The sequence below is a fragment of the Limanda limanda genome, chromosome 15 (assembly GCF_963576545.1).
Source record: "Limanda limanda chromosome 15, fLimLim1.1, whole genome shotgun sequence".
Lineage (NCBI taxonomy): Eukaryota > Metazoa > Chordata > Actinopteri > Pleuronectiformes > Pleuronectidae > Limanda > Limanda limanda.
The window spans coordinates 4,425,260-4,443,399 of NC_083650.1; the positions used below are offsets into that span (position 1 = coordinate 4,425,260).

At 40.8% G+C, this 18,140-nt stretch overlaps 1 protein-coding gene across 2 annotated transcripts in view; it reads right to left on the bottom strand.

Annotated features, from left to right (window-relative positions):
* Nucleotides 1–5,435: 5,435 nt before the first annotated feature.
* The window catches only part of LOC133020287 (spectrin beta chain, non-erythrocytic 1-like), a 76,029-nt gene continuing 63,324 nt past the window's right edge, over nucleotides 5,436–18,140 (bottom strand). For both annotated transcript variants that reach the window (XM_061086788.1, XM_061086787.1), the window contains 13 exons: nucleotides 17,894–18,098; nucleotides 17,284–17,658; nucleotides 16,890–16,976; nucleotides 14,427–14,584; nucleotides 13,724–13,862; nucleotides 13,558–13,642; nucleotides 13,277–13,473; nucleotides 13,087–13,187; nucleotides 12,914–12,968; nucleotides 7,999–8,201; nucleotides 7,601–7,774; nucleotides 7,194–7,236; nucleotides 5,436–6,942 (listed from right to left, as the gene is read on the bottom strand). In XM_061086788.1, coding sequence (XP_060942771.1) covers nucleotides 6,733–6,942; nucleotides 7,194–7,236; nucleotides 7,601–7,774; nucleotides 7,999–8,201; nucleotides 12,914–12,968; nucleotides 13,087–13,187; nucleotides 13,277–13,473; nucleotides 13,558–13,642; nucleotides 13,724–13,862; nucleotides 14,427–14,584; nucleotides 16,890–16,976; nucleotides 17,284–17,658; nucleotides 17,894–18,098 — 2,032 coding nt within the window. In that variant the 3' untranslated portion in view covers nucleotides 5,436–6,732. The remainder of the gene's footprint in view (nucleotides 6,943–7,193; nucleotides 7,237–7,600; nucleotides 7,775–7,998; nucleotides 8,202–12,913; nucleotides 12,969–13,086; nucleotides 13,188–13,276; nucleotides 13,474–13,557; nucleotides 13,643–13,723; nucleotides 13,863–14,426; nucleotides 14,585–16,889; nucleotides 16,977–17,283; nucleotides 17,659–17,893; nucleotides 18,099–18,140) is intronic.

The window sequence follows — 18,140 nt, forward strand, 5'->3', positions numbered from 1 at the left end:
AAATCAAGTATTTAATGTCATTTTCTGTTCAAGGTTAACGAGTAAAAATGTAGATAGTTTCCTTTTTGTCGATGCTTTCTCCCAAGAGGTCAAACTCAAACAAACAAGATGGAAAGAGATGAAAGATGAATCTTCACATTGATTATCGTGATTTTTAAATTCCCTTAAAAATAAATCTACAATTTCTTTACTGGAAAACTCACACTGGTCCGTCTCCAGTCAAACATTAATAAACCTGCCTGGAGTTTGTTTAAAGATAAATTTATAATAATCTCAATATCTTGATATATATAATTCTTCTGTGACCTGCAGACCTTATTTTTCCTCATTTAATCTGAAGCATCGTCTGCAGCTTTACAACAAATAAACTTCTCGCACACTCAGTTATCGTGTCTCTGTAATATTTCCATATTTCCATAATCTTCTGTCACTGTTCACCTCAGAGCTGCAGATGAATAAGAATCATTTCACAGTTATATCTGCTGACACGACGCTTTATGACTCTACTGCGGTTTGAGTATAATTTGCTTCAATGTTCCTCCAGGGACTACGAGTCTTTTTATTGTTCTCTATGGTGAAGTTACAGCTTCAATCCTATAAAATATTAATTATTCATAACATGAGACCAACTTCTATCTGCCTGGAACACTCTCTGCTTCACGCCAACTACAAACACAGATCACATTTCTATCCTCAGCTTTCAGAAAATGAAATAAAAATGATGCAGAGACAGAAATAAAGAAAAGACTGAAACGCGTGTGAAGAACTTCTCCTCGTGTCCAGGAACCAAAGAGGCAGAGACACAGCAAACTGATGGAGGATTCTGCTCCTGGAGGAAAATAATCCCTCCTGACACTAATCCTCGACCTCGGGACCAGCCATGGTTACTACAGCACGGGAGCTTTCTCTTTTTTCCCCTGTGCGCTCACATCATCCCTCAACGCACGGACCCATTCACAAATCTGTGCGTGAGTAAAAAAAAATCCACCAGAGTCACAGGGACGTGATATCAAATGATCACAGGATATAAAAATTAAAAAGAGGCGGATTATTGTCCCCTGGGAGACGCTCGGACAGATCCAGAGAGGGAGCGACAGAAACCGAGGTTTAATCCCAGCAGATGATCCAACTTCAGCGGGCAGAGGAGGGGAGAAGCCCCGGGCTCAGACCGCAGCATCCCGGCCGGATGACGAGTGAGGAGAGTCCCGATTCCCGGTGGGAGGAGAGCATCCTCCCGCTGTCCCTCTGACCACAGACAGACAGGCAGACAGACAGGCAGACAGACACACTCAGCTGACAGGACACCGGACTGCAGACCCTGATGGAGACCCTCCCTGGACGCAGAGTCTCATCACTGTGCTGTTTTCTTGCTGGTTTTCGGGCTGAGAAGCAGAAACATCAAGAGAAGCAAAGAGACATAAACCACACACTGTTTCCACTGGCGACCCCTACAAAATAAAGGCCCTCTGAGTGAGGGGGAGTGAAAAGGGCCAAACCAGGAGGAAGCTCAGAATCTAACCCAACTAAATGTTCAATTAGAGTAAATTCAGATTCAAATAACGACATTATCTGAAACTCTTTACAAATTAAGGTGTTACAATATTATAGAAACACACAACAAGAAACACCCTTAAGCAGGAAGAAACTTCAATACAGTAAATACTATAGTACTTTTTAGAGGGTACTTTCCACTGCGCCTGACGAAAGCTCTGATTCATCTGGTGACCACTCTGAGGGCCTGGACCCCCAAGTTAGGAATCACAGAAATTAAACCGTTGCAAAATGATATAATTAATCTAACCTTATCAATAAGATCAGTCAGATTCAATCAAGCTGCAGTAAATTGCACTCAGACTCATAGAATCATTCATCCTAATATGTCTGATTGTTGATCATCAGGATCCATGAATTATTCTCTGGAAAAATGGTGAAAACTCATCTCAAATCTCACAACATCTCACAAACTGACCGGTGAAAACATAAGCTCCTTGACAAAGGTAATGAAATATGTGACAGTTTCACAATCACTGGATTTGTGACCTTTCATTTTAATTCTGCAAATGCATTTGATTTATTTTACCTTACTAATGTACTTCTACACATTTCATGTTTAGTATACTTTTAGCCGACCTTTGATATTTATCTAATCATCTTTTTTTACCTTATAGATTCTGATTATCTTTCGCTGCATCTTTCAGCTTTTATCTCCTGTCTACATTCTCACCTTTAAATTTAACTAAGTGTAAATATTCAAATATTTATCAATTAGTCCAGGCAAGATCTTTGAAAAACCTTAAACGTCAACATCCTGAAACACTGTGTGATTAGTTAAATTCAAATTCATCATTAAAATAATTATATATTGACCAAGAAAATTCCCAGCTTTATTTTGAAAGTCACATCTCCCCACATCCGCTCTTATTGTGGTTGCTTGTCACAGCTTGCACTCGGGAGGTAACCACGACGCACGAGAGCGCGCGCACGGCCGCAAAGGTTTGTGGGATTTTGTGTTTTTATTTCCTAGTTTACTGTTGTTCTTGTGTTTTCACCAGGAAGTGATAAAAAACTACAAGTACCAGCAGCAGCAGTGATGGAGGAGCTGTCCGCGGTGCTGAAGTCAGGAGAGGAAGTGGTAGTTTCATTAAAGTAAATAGAAATATTAAGATTCAAGGAAGTTTTATTTACTTTATTAAATGTATCAATTCACGAATCATTTCAGCTCCACTTACATAGTCAAGCAAAATGCAAATTCACTGAATTCAACATCTTCAGTCTCTGATGTTTGAGAAATAGTGTTTGGAACAATTCAGACATAGAAGAAGAAGAAGAAGAAGAAGAAGAAGAAGAAGAAGAAGAAGAAGAAGAAGAAGAAGAAGAAGAAGAAGAAGAAGAAGAAGAAGAAGAAGAAGAAGAAGAAGAAGAAGAAGAAGACCTTTAAACCCAGTAATATTAAAAGCAATCTGATGTTCTACTGAAGTAAAAGTACCAATACAAACAAGGTAAAAGTACCTCACTGTCCTACTTTCACAGTATAACGAGCAATTTAATTTGACAGAAAACTGATATTCTATCATCAGTAAATGCTTCTGTGGTATTTTACTCTTGTAGCTGCTTTCATCACTGTATATAAACTCCTTCAAGACTTTATTTAGACCTAAAAACCATCTACAAAAACCCTGATGCACAGATTTAGAAATGAGCTTGTGAATTTGACAGCTGACGAACTGTAGCTCGAGATTCCCTGCAGATGTTAACTTCTGATTCCCAAATACAGTCACATGCAGATATAGTGAAAACCACTTATAAGTTACACAACTGAGTCTGCAGCAATAACATGAACCTAGTAACACAAAGCACAGCCACACACTCAGATGTTTAAGTGCAGTGGTTTCATAATGAGGATCACAGCTGTTTTTTATTGTCATTAATAATGTAACTGCTGTGATTTCAGGCAGTTTTACAGTCAGATCACACACACACACACACACACACACACACACACACACACACACACACACACACACACACACACACACACACACACACACACACACACACACACACACACACACACACACACACACACACACACAATGACATTCCATATGTGTAAAATAAATGACTATTTTTCTTTCTGTCCACCAGAGGTCAGCGCTGATTAGCTTTAAACCACAGGCTGTAAATACAGATGGATGACATGACAGCTCACAAAAGTGAAGCCAACATGTCTCGATCGCCCCCTGGTGGCTGGCTGCTGTATCATCCTGTCATTTAAGGTAGCTCTTATCTCACTGATGATATGAAGGTTGAATTGAATTTTAATAATAAAAAAAATATTTTATTTTCCTCATAGGATGCCTTCATAGAACCGTGCAAAAATTACAACTTCACCCTCCTCCACACACTGACCAGAGGATGAAATCTCATATTTAAAATACCAGCAACACATTTCAGTGTCTGAGGCGTTTGATTCAGAGATCTGACAAAATCATGATGAAGTTCAAACAGACACAATAAATGAAAGAGTCGTCCGGTTCATTTTAAAAGCATTTTAATGGCTTTTTGCACGTATGTAACAGAGATGGGGAGAAGTCTACAGGTGCAGATCCAACTAGCAGTGACCCCTGGTGGTCAAAATCACACACTTACTACCTCACCTACAAAGCCCCGCCCGCCCCGCCCACCCCCTCCCAACCACCTGCCCAACCCCATCGTGGCATCATTGATTGTGCAATATGAAGAAATATCTTGTTACTATGGTTACAGTGACAGAGGAATGCACTCTATATTCATCAAATCAGCAGAAGGAAGCAAATAATAAAAATAAAAAAACAGGAAGCATTTCAGGGCTGATCCCAGAGTGAAGAGACGAGAAGTTACTTGACTCCACCGACCATCTCCTCCACCATTGTGTGCAAAACAAGCATACCCACCTCCCTACTGAGATGTACAGAGGCTAATTAATGACAAAATTAAAATCGTGAGTCTGAGACAATTTCAAGCTTTAATCAAACTGGTTTTAAGAGACGTTTTTTGGTTTGGTCGCAGTTTAAACTCTGTTTCTGAATGTGGCTTGAGAATACGCCACCTGGAGGCCAAAGCAGGAACAACTCAGAAAATATACAAAAGGAAGCTGCTCACATCTTATGGTTTCAGAATAAAAGTGTTTTTTACAAATTTGATTGTTCACTCTCTCCAGTCTCGACCCTGCGACAGAATATTAGGACCAAATAATCAGAGGTTTGAAGAAAAGGTCATAATAAAGTTGTATATTATTATATTAGGAGAATAAAGTACATTAACTTGATTAAGTTAACCCTAACACCCTCTTGTTCATTTTGTTTATTGCAGGTTAGTCCCTTAAGTTTGATTTCTCTATTATTCTATCACTAGATCTGATTTCTTCTTTTAACATTGTCATTAAAAATCCTCCGTAGACAATCAAGTAACTCGTCCTGCTTCCCCTCGAGGTCAAAGCCTGAAATCTTCCAATCGAGATGCTGAAGTCAACAAGCAAGCGACCATTATTCTGCAACACTACTCACTTCCAGTAAATGCATTTTTTTTTTTTAAAAGAACCAACCCGCCCACTTAACAGCAACGCTTAAAGTTATTTTGTTTTTATAGAACATCTACGTCTCCATACTTGTCGGACTAAATAAACCATAGACACTTTCTTAACTGTGGAACAGAAAGAACGTGATGGAGAAAACAAAAACAAGAGAAGAAAAAAAGAGTAGAAAAGAAACTAACTGGATGAGTTCAACATTCTCACTGGTCTTAGTTATTTGTTCCCGTCGAGTTGGACGACTCCGACTCGACGGCTCCTTCATTCAGTAAATAATCGTTAAGTCTTCAGGTAAAGAAAGTTATACTCAAAATGAAGCTTATTATGGTTGGTAGATCTTATTAGTAGTAATAATAATAATAATAGGTGAAATTAAACACAGGTTTATTTTTTAACAGTTTGTTATACACAAGTTATACATACAGTTCAAAGCACAGCGGGGTAACGCTCAAAATTACAGCCACTTCCTGTTTATTCTCTGCAGGAATTAGACAGCACCGAAATTCAAAAGAACACAATAATTATCCACTTTTTACGGTTGAGTATTTTAATTATTGTTCAGTGCACAAAATGCTGTTCAGAACACGTGATGTCGTTCTGTTCTGCAGATATTTGATTTCTCCGCTCATTAAAAACTTTGACGACATGCTTCTCAGCTCAGATTACAGACGCGACCACGGCTGTAAAGTTGGAGCTTCACTCCGCTGTGGTCTCAGTTTTCCCCACCACAGAGGGATACACGTCATCTTGCAAAGACAAGGCCTCTGCAAAAACTGAGGATGGACCCGAACAGGAACTAAACTACGAGCTTAACAAAAGAAGGAGACGGTGAGACAGCCGGGGAGCGTAAACACAACCCACAGAAGGCAGCAGTGGACAAAGAAGCCGGGACGAGGAGGAAGCAGAGAGGAGAAATTAAACGGTGGGAGATAGAAAACACAAATAACAGCAATAAGAATAATAAAGTGGAATATTTGGGGAACTCCTCTACATTGTGTTGTTGTTGTTCAGCGGCAAACTCTGGCTTTTATTTTCAGCAGCTGCATGAAGCTTTAGCAGAACCCCCCCCCCCCTTTTATTCATTAATTAATTTTCCTTTTTCGTTTTTTCCCTGCTCCTTATCTTACAAAAACTGAACAGAGGATACAGGTGGTGTGTTGTAGCTGAACTGTAGCTCTGAGCCGGACCGGACGGTTGATAGGCACAGAGTGGAGAGTTTTGGCTCGGAGCTTGCATGCTGAAGTCACGCTTTGAGAGGAAGAGGAGGAGGAAGAGGAGGAGGAAGAGCGGCTGTTTGGGATTATATTTGTTGTAGCGACTATATATTTTGTAACCAATGTTTGCCGGAGGATCGGTTCAGATCGTTAAACGAACAGATTTTCTCATTGAATCACTATTTATTTACAGTTTAAATTAAATTGAAATACAGTTTGAGGTCAAATTTATTATTTATTTAAAAATTGTTCTGTTTATTCTGCGTTATGACAGAATCAGTTACTACGAGCAAACTCTGGAATCGAAACTTTGGTCAATTAACATCGTTCAGAAATATTGGACCAAAGATTGATGAACGAAGATGAGCGACCCCAAACAGCAGTGGAGGAGAGCGAGAGGAAGGAAAGAGGGAGGGAGGGAGAGGGGAGAAAGAAAGAGGGAGGGAGGGTCTATTTCTTCTTGCTGAACAGACTGAAGCGCTTCTCCTTGTCTTTCTCACGTTTGCCCGGGCTGGACTCGGCCGTTGTTGAGGCGACGGAGGCTGGCAGCGTCTGAGCGCGTGCGGCGGGGGCTGGCGTGCTGTGGCTGCTGGGCGTGACCTCCGCCTTCTCGGCCGGCACAGCGGCAGAGATGGCCGAGATCCACGTGTTCATCTCCTCCTGGAGAATGGAGAGAAGAAGAGAAGAGAGGGAGTGAGAGGAACCCAAGGAAGAGTAGCTGTTAATGTGGATTCACCAACATTTATGAGCAAGTTACAAACATTAAATAGATGTTGATGTAGTTATAAGAGATATTAAAATAATAAGACTGAGGTCATATAAATTCAAAAAATATATAATAAAAACGACTTTAAATAGATGATAAAATAGACACCACAGCAAATTCATTACAATATGTTCTCTTCACTTACGTCGTCTTTGGCTTGGAAGAGATACTCGTTCCCGTCAGTGATTCTGTGAAAGTGAAAAAATCATCAGTGTGAACGTTAAGAGGAAGTTTATAAAATATAAGATTAATGATTTAACAGATTTAATTAAACTGGTGAAGCTTTGAGGACAGTGAAGTTACAGTGAAGTCGGTCGCTGTGATTCTGCCTCCTGAAGTCAGTTATTCAGCTGTGCATCACAAACATTGTGTTTTAGCATCATAACAAGTTTGCTGAATCAGCGGTTTGTAGAGAACCCACTGATGTACAGGCATTATCACTGGATATAATTGATACTAAAGAAAACTTTAAAACCTGTTCTGCAGATGTTGTGGGTGTTTTGATTTTAAATCTAAGGAGATTTATGGATGTTTATTTATTGGACCACTCACTTGAGCTTGAAGACGTGTTTCTTCTTCTTGTAGTCCAGCGCCACCTCGCAGGCGGCGTCCTTCAGGCTGACGGGGATCTCGCTGTGGTAGGGGATCCCCTGACTGGCGCTCTTCTGATCCTTATAGAAACCCATCTCCTGCTGGTTGATCACACAGTACACGTTGTGCCACGACCTGCGGGGAAGAGTCAGAAGAGACACATGCACAAATGAGATATGGCGCCACCAAATGAAACCTTGAGTAAAAACTACAGATTTCTGCAGGTTTGAAAATAGGATATGAGAACCCAACTCAGCTACACGTTTAGTTTACTTTAGTGAGACAAATCCAGATATTGTACCTTTAAAGAATCATTTTGAACAATAAGATTTGAAAGTGAAGATGAAAAGCTCCCGTACCTGCTTGAAGCCTTCTTGTTCTGACCCTCCCACTCGTGTTTGCGGTGCAGGAAGCCCTCCAGTTGGGACGTGGGCGCCTCCTGCTGGCTCTTGGCCGGCAGCGTGGCCGCCTGGCTGCCCTTGCCCTTGCGAGCCGCCCCAGGAGACCCCGCGGGGCTGGGCTCCGACACCCCGTTCACCACCTCGCAACCGTCAACGTTCTCCTGGAAACAGAAGCGAGCGTCAGGGGACAGATCCCAGTGTCAAACACGATGCTTTAAACTGATCTCAGACACTCAGAAGCTGTGAATCAGTTATCAGAGCTGCAACATGCAGAGCAGAGCAGAATCACAGGCCGACACAGATTCTCTACACTGAACTGTAAGACCTCAATGAGTTATGGGTCATATCAGGTGAATATGCTCAGAATAAAGTATGAATAAAACTGTTGACAGCCTTAAAACTCACTCTATATAAACACTTTCAACTTCAGCAGCTTCCTCAGTCTGCAACATTTAAACTACTCTGATTTACACGTCAAACAAAAAAATGGCGTTGGGATTCTACTGACAGTCTGACGCTTCTAATTCACCTGATTTAAAGCAACAATATGTCACTGTTCCTGAGCAACAGCGCCCTCTACAGCCAGATGGGGCGATTCATTATGTCAGGACTATCAATGTGTTGAGTGGGGCTCTGAATGCTGGATATTATCCATAATCCTCTGCTCCCTGAACTAGAAGAGCTGTTGTTGTAATAAATCAAACTCACTTTATTCAAAACCACTCAAATCTAATCTAAGAAACTCAACTAAATCTTCCTCAGATCTGATTTTCAAACCTCTGACGTCAGCTGCATCTGCTCATTTCAATCAAATGTAGTTTTTTTTAAAAGCATTGTAATTGTGTGAGCGTTGGATTCAAGAACCAATTAGAGAAACGTCTGCATTGTTTGTTAACTGTTTGTTTGTTAACAGCACAAAGAATCGACAGGGTCATGCACAGATCACAGATTTACAACATGCATTTAAAAGGTCACGACACCACAGCATTAAAAAACACACAACATGGAGGAGGAGAGGAGGAGAGAGAAGCTCGCAGAGAAGAAGAACAAAAAAAATCTCAAACAATTATCAGGAAATTGCTTGGAACTCATTACTGGGCGTCGTTATTGGTGAGGGGAGAGTGCGATTGGCCTAGTATCAAAAACAGATTTTATTTTTCCACACCACACCCAATCCAAGCGGATGCTTATTACCCTGTGACTGAGCTCTTCAAGGCCCGGATGAGAACGGTTCAGAGGGTCGGACCAATCCTGGGAGCTTTTACTGAAGGACTGCGAGACCTGGACCAATCCTGGGAGCTTTTATTTAGAGTCTGACCAGACCTGGACCAATCGTGGTGGCTTTTACTGCAGCTCAACTAATCCTGAGGACTTTTACTTAAAGCCCAATAAAGGTCTGATGAACTTTTACCAAACCAGCAAATCAAACCTGGGATCCTTTTTTTTTTCCAGAGGAAGTTTTTCAAACACTAGAAAAGTTTTTAAGAGGTTTTTGTCACAGGTTTTCAAAGTTTGGACCAATCCTGAGAGCTCTTACTGAGAGACATTAAACATCTGGACCAGCGGGAGCAGCTGTAGCTCAACACATTATCAAGCATTCCTCACAAACTTATGAACAATTCAAAAAAACTGGTGATCCCAGTTTGAAACTTTAAACTAAGAGTTCACCCTCGTTTGTGCTAAAGTCTCAAGAAATAATGTCTCTCACAACAAAGACAACAGCAAATAAAGCTAATTAGTTTGCGTCTACTTTACGAAGGTATAACACAAAGCCCCAGGATGAAAGTCAGTGAAAAACATGAGATGAGGAAATAAAACATTGACAGAAAATGCTAATTAAATGCTAATGATGGTGACAGCATGCAACAGGAACAACAGAAATCTACAACACTGTGTATGGAGAGAAGTTACAAACATGGTTAATACAGACAAACCAGTGAACTGATTGGTTTTAACAGGTTTATTGTGGAATGTGTGTTAGTGACGGAGAACGAGTGACAAACGTGCAACAAGAACCATGGAGAGGAGTAAAGAAACTCTGACATAGAACTGTGACAACAATGAAAATATAAAACATAAATCATCAGCTGATAAATATAATGAGGTGTGTGTGAAAATGAGACAAACACACAGGAAGTGGCAAACGTCTAAATGCTTTTTAAAACATGGGGAAACTGTGGAACGATTTTAACGATGGATTCATTCATCAGTTACTCAAACAGATAATTAACCAGTAATGATTGAAACCAATTCCTGTTGTTCTGTCATAAATGTGAACAGAAATGAGAAAACAGGAAACGAGTGGGAAGTTCAGCTTCAAGTTTTAAGATGAATGTTTATTTTATTGCTGATTTCTCTGCTGAGTGTTTTAAAAGATTAGAAAGAAATGATGTAGACAGAAAGAAAATAATCTAAGAAATAAATTATGATTATAATGTGATTATTGTGGTCAAAAGACTTCATGATATGACAAAAATAATGTGATTATATGATAAACTAAGCATTAGTCACATAAAATGAAGTTTTACATGTAGAAATGTATGTGTAGTTACATGGATGTGACTTGTGTCGTATGTGTGATGGTGACACACGTGAATACACACATGAATATGAACTGTGGGATGTCGACAAATCTGGGACACAAATATATTTAAAAAATGTGGATTATTGTTCAATACTTTCAGGATGTTCCTTGTATAATTCCAAGTTATAGTGTTTGTTAAGTCATCTCTAGATCATGTTTTAGTTCTTTTGATACGTTTGATTTCTCTTCATTTTATTATATTGAACAGAACTTTAAATCTGCTTTATACATAAACCAGAAGTTAAATCAGTTTCCTCTTCAATGACAATAACTCATAATTCTTTATAAGTTCTCATTGTCCTAAAAATATTAAATAACATTTGTATTAGATAATTCAATTAACAGATTAGACGATTAGACTGTAGTGAAGTGTTAATGATCAAACTTGACTTTGACGAGCATAAAATCTTTTATTTTAAGACTAACAATATATAAATAAGAATAGAAGTAAGACATTATTTAACTGAATATGAATCTATATCATAGTGTTTACTGTTAATTAATATCTTCTGATTGTTTAATGTCAACTTCTTTGTGTATTTTTGTTTAACCAAATGTCTCATAACGCTGTCGACAACGCGATTTATATCAGAGAATAAATATCATCTATAAAAATCTCACAAATGTTCACAAAACTTTAAGAGATTAACAGATTTGAAATCAGAGTTTCTGGCTTTGAAATCCGAGTTTGAAGTGGAGAATAGATTTTAGTTTTTTCGTCTCAGGTGCTCATGTTCCACATAGTGAGTTTGTAAATGATGACGTAAAAGAGCAGAAACAATAAGAGCTGAGGGGAGAGGAGGACGGGGGTGTCGAGCTAGGAGGAGACAAAGGGAGGGGGGGGGGGGGAGAGAAAAATGAGGGGAGGGACGGAGAGGAACACATGTGGCTGGTTTTGTTTGTGTGTGTTTTGTCGTCCCATTCACTCTTTATTTTGTCACACTCACAGATTCATACTTGTTTCACTAAATGTTTGAACTAATTATAAATGACAAACACGACTTTCTGTTTACATCTCTCAGGAACTGCTTTCCTGCTCAACTTGGTTAGAAAGTTTAAAGCACCACTTTTTTACATTTATTATTGTAGTTTAACGACCCCCAGTGTAAACAAGCAGATAAAGAAAGGAGTTCGGTCTGCGAGTCCCTCAAACTAGATTCTGCTCCAGTGAAAATGAAGATTTCTCCAAAAGACACTTAGTGAAAAGAACATCTGTCATTCCTCAAACTTCTCATCTATGTCCTGGAGTTGCTTCAGGAAACCACCGTCTGATTACAGAGGTGTCACAAGATAAGAATGTGTTGGAGTGATCTGTTCTGCCTGATTTACAGATTTACCACCTTCTCGACGCACTTCAGCTTTATTGCTTAATTTTGGATTTGCTTGCCCTGGGGAGTAGATGTGGGCGAAGAGTCAAACTAAACTTTCAGACTAGAAAACGTCTCTTAAGTATTGACACAGAAACTAAATAGATTTCTTCTTCTGATTGTAAGCGACGCTTCCTGAGAAACAAGTTATTACTGCCGAGAGACGATCCAGGTGGACAAACGGGTCCCGGAATCAAACCTGCAGTTTAACTCTTAAATAAATCAGGATATTTAGAGTTTAAAAAGTGCAACGTGTAGAATCTTTCACCATCAAAATGTTCCCATGGAATTATTTGTTTAAATGGATTCTTTCGCTTTAAATACAATTTTGTGTATTTTGCAAATGTTATTGTTTCTTGTTTGTGTTTTCTTGTAATGTTTTGTGTATTTTCTGCTCTACTCTACCTCATTGTACTCCCAGGTTAAAATAAAGGTTGAAGGAATGAATACTTTAACACATGAGGCTGATTGGTCCTTTGTAGCAAACATGTTATTTATATATATTTTAACTGCGTTTCCCGTCCCTTTGTTTCCTGACTCCTGTTCCTCTTTCTAAAGATGGTGATTTAGACGCCTCTCAAAGACGAGGATCTCATTTTAAAGGGATTAAACGAATATCTCAAAACCAAGTCGTTATCAGTTGAAGATCAAATTATACACATGACACATTTGAAGCTTAAATTATTACAAATGAGAAAATGAACTAAGCAAATAATAAATGAAACAAACAGGAGGGATATGTGTGTGTTTGTGAGGAGGAGGAGGGATACAACACAACTGGTTAACAACAATCTGATAATTCTGTATGAGGTCAAAGGTTAGAGTTGTGTGTCTGTGTGTGTGTGTGTCAGGGTGCGGGGGTGGGCCTGCGGCTCTGCAGGGTGCTGCTGTATTGCTGGTAGGCAGGTGAGCGGTAACTAACCCTGGGAGACTCCTGGTCGGACGGCAGCCCGTTCTGAGACACCTGCTCACCCTCCCTGCAAACACACAAAGTACACAAAGAGTTATACACACTCTTCATGGACCTCATCAGGGAGGATTCTGACCCAAGTCTGTGACCTTTCATCGAGAATATATACAGATAGACACACTCACCTGTGCTGTGCAGCAGCCTCGGCGCTCTGAGCCTCAGTGGGCGGGGGTTGCCTCCTCCTCTCTTCCTCCTCTTGCGATCTTCTCACTTCCAATAATTCCATCTGCACATACAAACATCGCGTCAGAGCTGTTTTTATTTTCTGCCCTGACACTTTCCCCCGCTCCACACAGCGTCAGCGAGCGTTCTCACCGTGGTCAGCCTCTCCAGAGCAGAGAAGCGTTCCTCCCAGGTGGCGGCGGACTTCTCGAAGGCCTCGTGGCGTTTGATGAGTTTCTCCACCTCGTCCACGCTCTGGCCCATCTCCCTGCCGGACAGGTAGGGCTCCTGACCCAGCAGCCACGCCTCCGCCACGCCCGCATCCCGGGAGAACTGGTGCACCTCCAGGACTGAACGCACACACACATTAAGACGTTAAACCAGATCAGTGCAGCCTCATACGATTTAATGTTTGATTGGATGAAGCATCGTACCCAGTCTCAGCCACTCCCATCTATCCTCCCACTTGTCAATCATATCTTTCCTCTTGTCAGTCAACTGTAACAGCTTCTCTTTGATCTGAGGAGAGAAACGCTGATTTTAAAAGCTCCGACTCGTTGTTTCTCTGCCTTGTGAAATGAGAAGTGTCAGTGTCTCCACCTCCTCTGCAGCGTAGTGCTTCCTGGCCAGCAGAGCCTTGCCCAGCTCGATGCAGGACGTGAAGCTGTCGTTACGGGCGTCGATCTCCGCCTTGATGCCCTGGTGGTTGTTCATCAGCAGCTCCACCGACGACACGTCCCTGGAAACAAGCGGGGAAAAAACAACAGTATTAAAAACCAGTTCCTCTGATAATGTGGTTTCTCGTCTTTAAACCTTAATTTTTAGCAGTTTAAACCTTTGACATAAAACTATTAATTCTGCCATGAAGGACACAAATTAACAGTCACACGTTAAATGTGTTTTATTTATTACTTTGGACCAAATAGTGTAAAAGTTCCACTCCAGTCGCACTTTTTATCGAAATTCAAATAATAGTCAGAATCATCACAAAAATAAACATTTCTATGTCTCCAGCTAAGATATTAAAATCCAATTAACAGGAATATATATAAAGTTCTCTTCTTTTTTTATAGAAATCCCTAATTCCTTCAGCCTCTATACTTGCAGTTGTGTAGGTATTTGCTGTGTAGGAGTAAAGTCTGTGACTCACAGGGATTAATGTAAGACAGAAAGTGGAGGTGGAGCAAGAGGGTGAAGCTAAATTTAGCAAAGCAGTGTGATTGTGTCCTCCTGAGCATCTGAACAAACGCTGACTCATCAGAGATCAGGTGAAACCAGCCCGTGTCCCGTCTGCTGCTCGTACCTGGGTTTCTCCTGGGCCTCGATCAGACGGATGACATCCTCCATCCACAGCATCAGGTCCCGCACCATGCTGACGAAGCGGAACTTGTCTGCCGTCTCCACCAGCTTCACCCGCCGGCCCTCCGCCGCCTCCAGCAGGTTCTTCCAGGCCTCCAGCACCTGAGGGAGGACGAGACAACAGCGAAGAGTCAGACCAGGGAAACACAAACATCACTGGTTCAACCTGATGAAAAAACGATCCTCTCACTTTTACTCAACCAAGAGTCTGAGTATGAAATGATATTATTTATATTATTGTAGCAGCCTGAGAATAACGGACACAACCAGGGAGAATCGTCTGTGAATCGTGTGTCCTACAAAACGCTGGAGACTCACTTCGATCAGCAGAGAGTGGCTAAAGAACAGCAAAATGTTTTATGATCAAAGGGGACATTTATTCATGATAAATACACATGTTGATTATGAATCGATTATGAATATTTGAGTATATTATTATAGAGTGTTGAAGTGCAGGGTTCTCTGGGGGAGCAGTGGAATAAATAAATGGGATAAAAGCACAAAAATAAAATAAAAGCGCAAAACATATGAGCAGATTCCAGATGGAAAAGCACCACAAGGGGGCGACTGGCGAGCTGCTTCATAACAAGACAACATTTATATGGCTTTTAAATCAACATCTGGGAGTGATTTAAGATAGATATTTTATTTTGATCCATACTTGATCCAGCAACCTTGAACTCTGCACCATATAAGTAACCTGCATGTCATCGACCCTTATTTGTTTGAACATCTTTGCACTCTATCGTCCTCTGGTCGGAATTAGTAAAGAGACGCTGCTGCTCACAGAGAAGATGGAAACGTGGCTGCAGACGACTGCAAGCGGCGATTGTCCGGCAGCTAAGAAGCAACTACTGTTGAACAAAGTTGAACGCAAGCCTCCGATTGCACTGCTACCATGAAATATAAAGATATCTGAGTAAAGCAGGAGCTATAGTTTTAGATTTCATCTTCACTGACTCATCAGATCCAAACTGTATTTAACCTCCTGTGAGAACCAGGCGGGTGGAGTTCACAGTTGATCCTGGGTTAGGATCAGATAAACTGTTTAGTTTTTGTTCTGTGCAAAACAAATCCACTTACGCAATGAAAAAAAAACAAAACTACAAGTATTTGCAAAGCAGCAGGTCTGTGTCTGACTCTACAGAGGGCTGAGACTAATCTGCATGAAAACCACTAAAATGCCACTAAAATTAAACATTTTAGTCTGAATATTAAAGGAACTGCAGCCAAAATGAAGCCTGATGCCAAGCAGATGTTTCTGGTAAACAGAGTCTCACCTCTCCCTTTCTCTTCTGGGTGGACAGAGGATGTGAAGGGAAACATACAGGGAATGGTCAAAACACAACGCCATCAAAAACACTTCTTAACAGTCAGCTCGGGTTCACAGGAGAGCGCACGCTGTGCACGTCACGGAGGAGCTACAGGGAAACTCCACTTCAATTCTAAACTCCTCATCGTTCAACATCTTAAATTTTAGAATCAGGAAAAACGGTTCTTTTATGACTCAGAAACACATTTAATAGAGTTGAAGACACTTTTCATCTTTGTATTCATATTTGTAAAGTTAATATATTGATCAAATATAAGGAAGTTTTAAATCAGACATTAAGAAAACCTTTAAAAACTGCTTTAATTTGCAAATATAAACAATTACGAGCCTAGAATTTTACAAGCGACTCATTTTTTATATTTTATATTTTTATCTCGAGAGAAATGATTCTTCATCCAGAGAACCTGGTTAGGTTTAGTTTATAAGGATCAATAAAGCTTAATCTAAATATACAGCATCATAAACCTCTACTATCTTGTGATATTTAAAATAAAATGAATCTAAAACATTTAATTTTTATATTTTAAGCCTAATCAGCGCTTTGGGGGAATGTGTTTTTGTAAAACTGGTTTATAAATAAACTTTGACTCTTGCAAACAGAAACATTAGTGCGACTTTATCATTGTGTTTCTTTTATTTTGACCATGCCCTGTAAGATTCTACTGTGTTTATGTTGAAAAGATTCTGGTTTCATTATGAATAAAGATAACTTAACATTAATTGCAGATGTGAAAAACAGCTCTACACGTTAAACATATTTTGTTCTTTGAGTGACATCTGTACGTGAATCATCTTGTGCTACGTGTTGATTAATAGGTCGAACAAACATATTCTCCATGAATCTCTCTCCATTTGAGGGGTTAGTCTGTTTTTAAATGTCTCCCCGGCCAGGAGCAGAGGAGCGGTGCAGAGTTAATGCAGCAGCAGTGCAGCATGCGTGAGGCAGAGGCCTTTCACACTTTAACATCAGTGCTACATCATGAGTTCTTGTTTTATCTGAGGTCTTAACTCAGTGAAGTCAAAGGAAACTGAGCTCAGCCCTGACGAGCTCCATGTCTTTACACCCCAGCTCACCTCCCCCTCTCTCTTCTGGATGTCGTCAGCTTTGTCTCCAGCGTACGCCGACTGCAGACGGACGGCGTCCTCCTGCAGCTGCCGCACCTGAAACCGGAGAAAGAGGAAAGAAGGTGTCACTCAGAGGAACATGAGCCCCAGAGGGACAACGTACATTCTTACATTTTATTTTAGGTTTTAATAAATTCTCTTTTTTTTATATATATATATATAAAAAGAGAAATGAAAGTCACACACTCATAACAGGTTTATGCATTGGAGTTGGTAGCTTTCACTTCTTTCATTGATTTCCTCTCATGATGAATGAATGAAACTGAAAGGAAACTTCAGAAGACATTTGGAGCATGTTCCAGATTTTTCTTTGCCTCTAGTTTCCCCACCCTAAAGACCTCACCTGTGTTCCCAGAGCCTGGATATCGTGCTCGAAGGTGGTGTGCATCCTCTGCAGCGTCTCCACTGTGTTCTGGTCGCGGCCGAGCTCCTCCGGCAGCTTCTTATGTTTGTCCAGGATGCGGTTGAGGATCTCCTTGGCGTCGTTGTAGAACTTGTGGAGCTCGAAGGAGGCAGCAAGGATCTGCGTCCGGGTGTCGATGAGCTCCAGCAGGTCGGCCCAGGCCTCGTTCAGGCCGTCCTTCCACTCGGCGATGGTGGCGGCGTCGCCGTGGCCGGTGTTGATCAGCTCGTCCGCCAAACGGTTGACGGCATCCACGCGCTCCTGGCCGATGTTCCCGGTGTCACGGGCAAATTCTCTGAAACGCTCCTGAAGCATCTGATAGAGCGAAGGCATAAAATGTATACATTTAAAAAAATAATCACACTATACATTTATAAATTAAATATTTGAATTGAAAAAACAGATAACTGCTCATGCTGATCATTTTAAAGGTATAAAAAGACGAAGAAATGTTAAATATGCAATTTCAGTTTGTTAGTTTTCAGCCTCTGCAGATCAGAGCAGACTGATGATAAATCTTGTTAAAAATGCAGATGTGTTTTGTACTGACGGTAACGTGCTCGTAGTCCTGTCCCAGCTCGTGGGATCCAGCCACCACCTCCCGCTCAGCGATCCACTGCTCCAGGTCGTCCACCTCTCTGTTGAGCTGGAAGAGACGGAACCGCTCGTCCAGCTTCCCCCGACGCTCCTCTGACAAATCCTTCAGGCCGGCGTAGAGTTTATCCACCTGAGACTGACGCATCCCGATACGCTCGCTGCAGGAAGAGAAGACAGAGATGAATTCAATCTTATGTAGT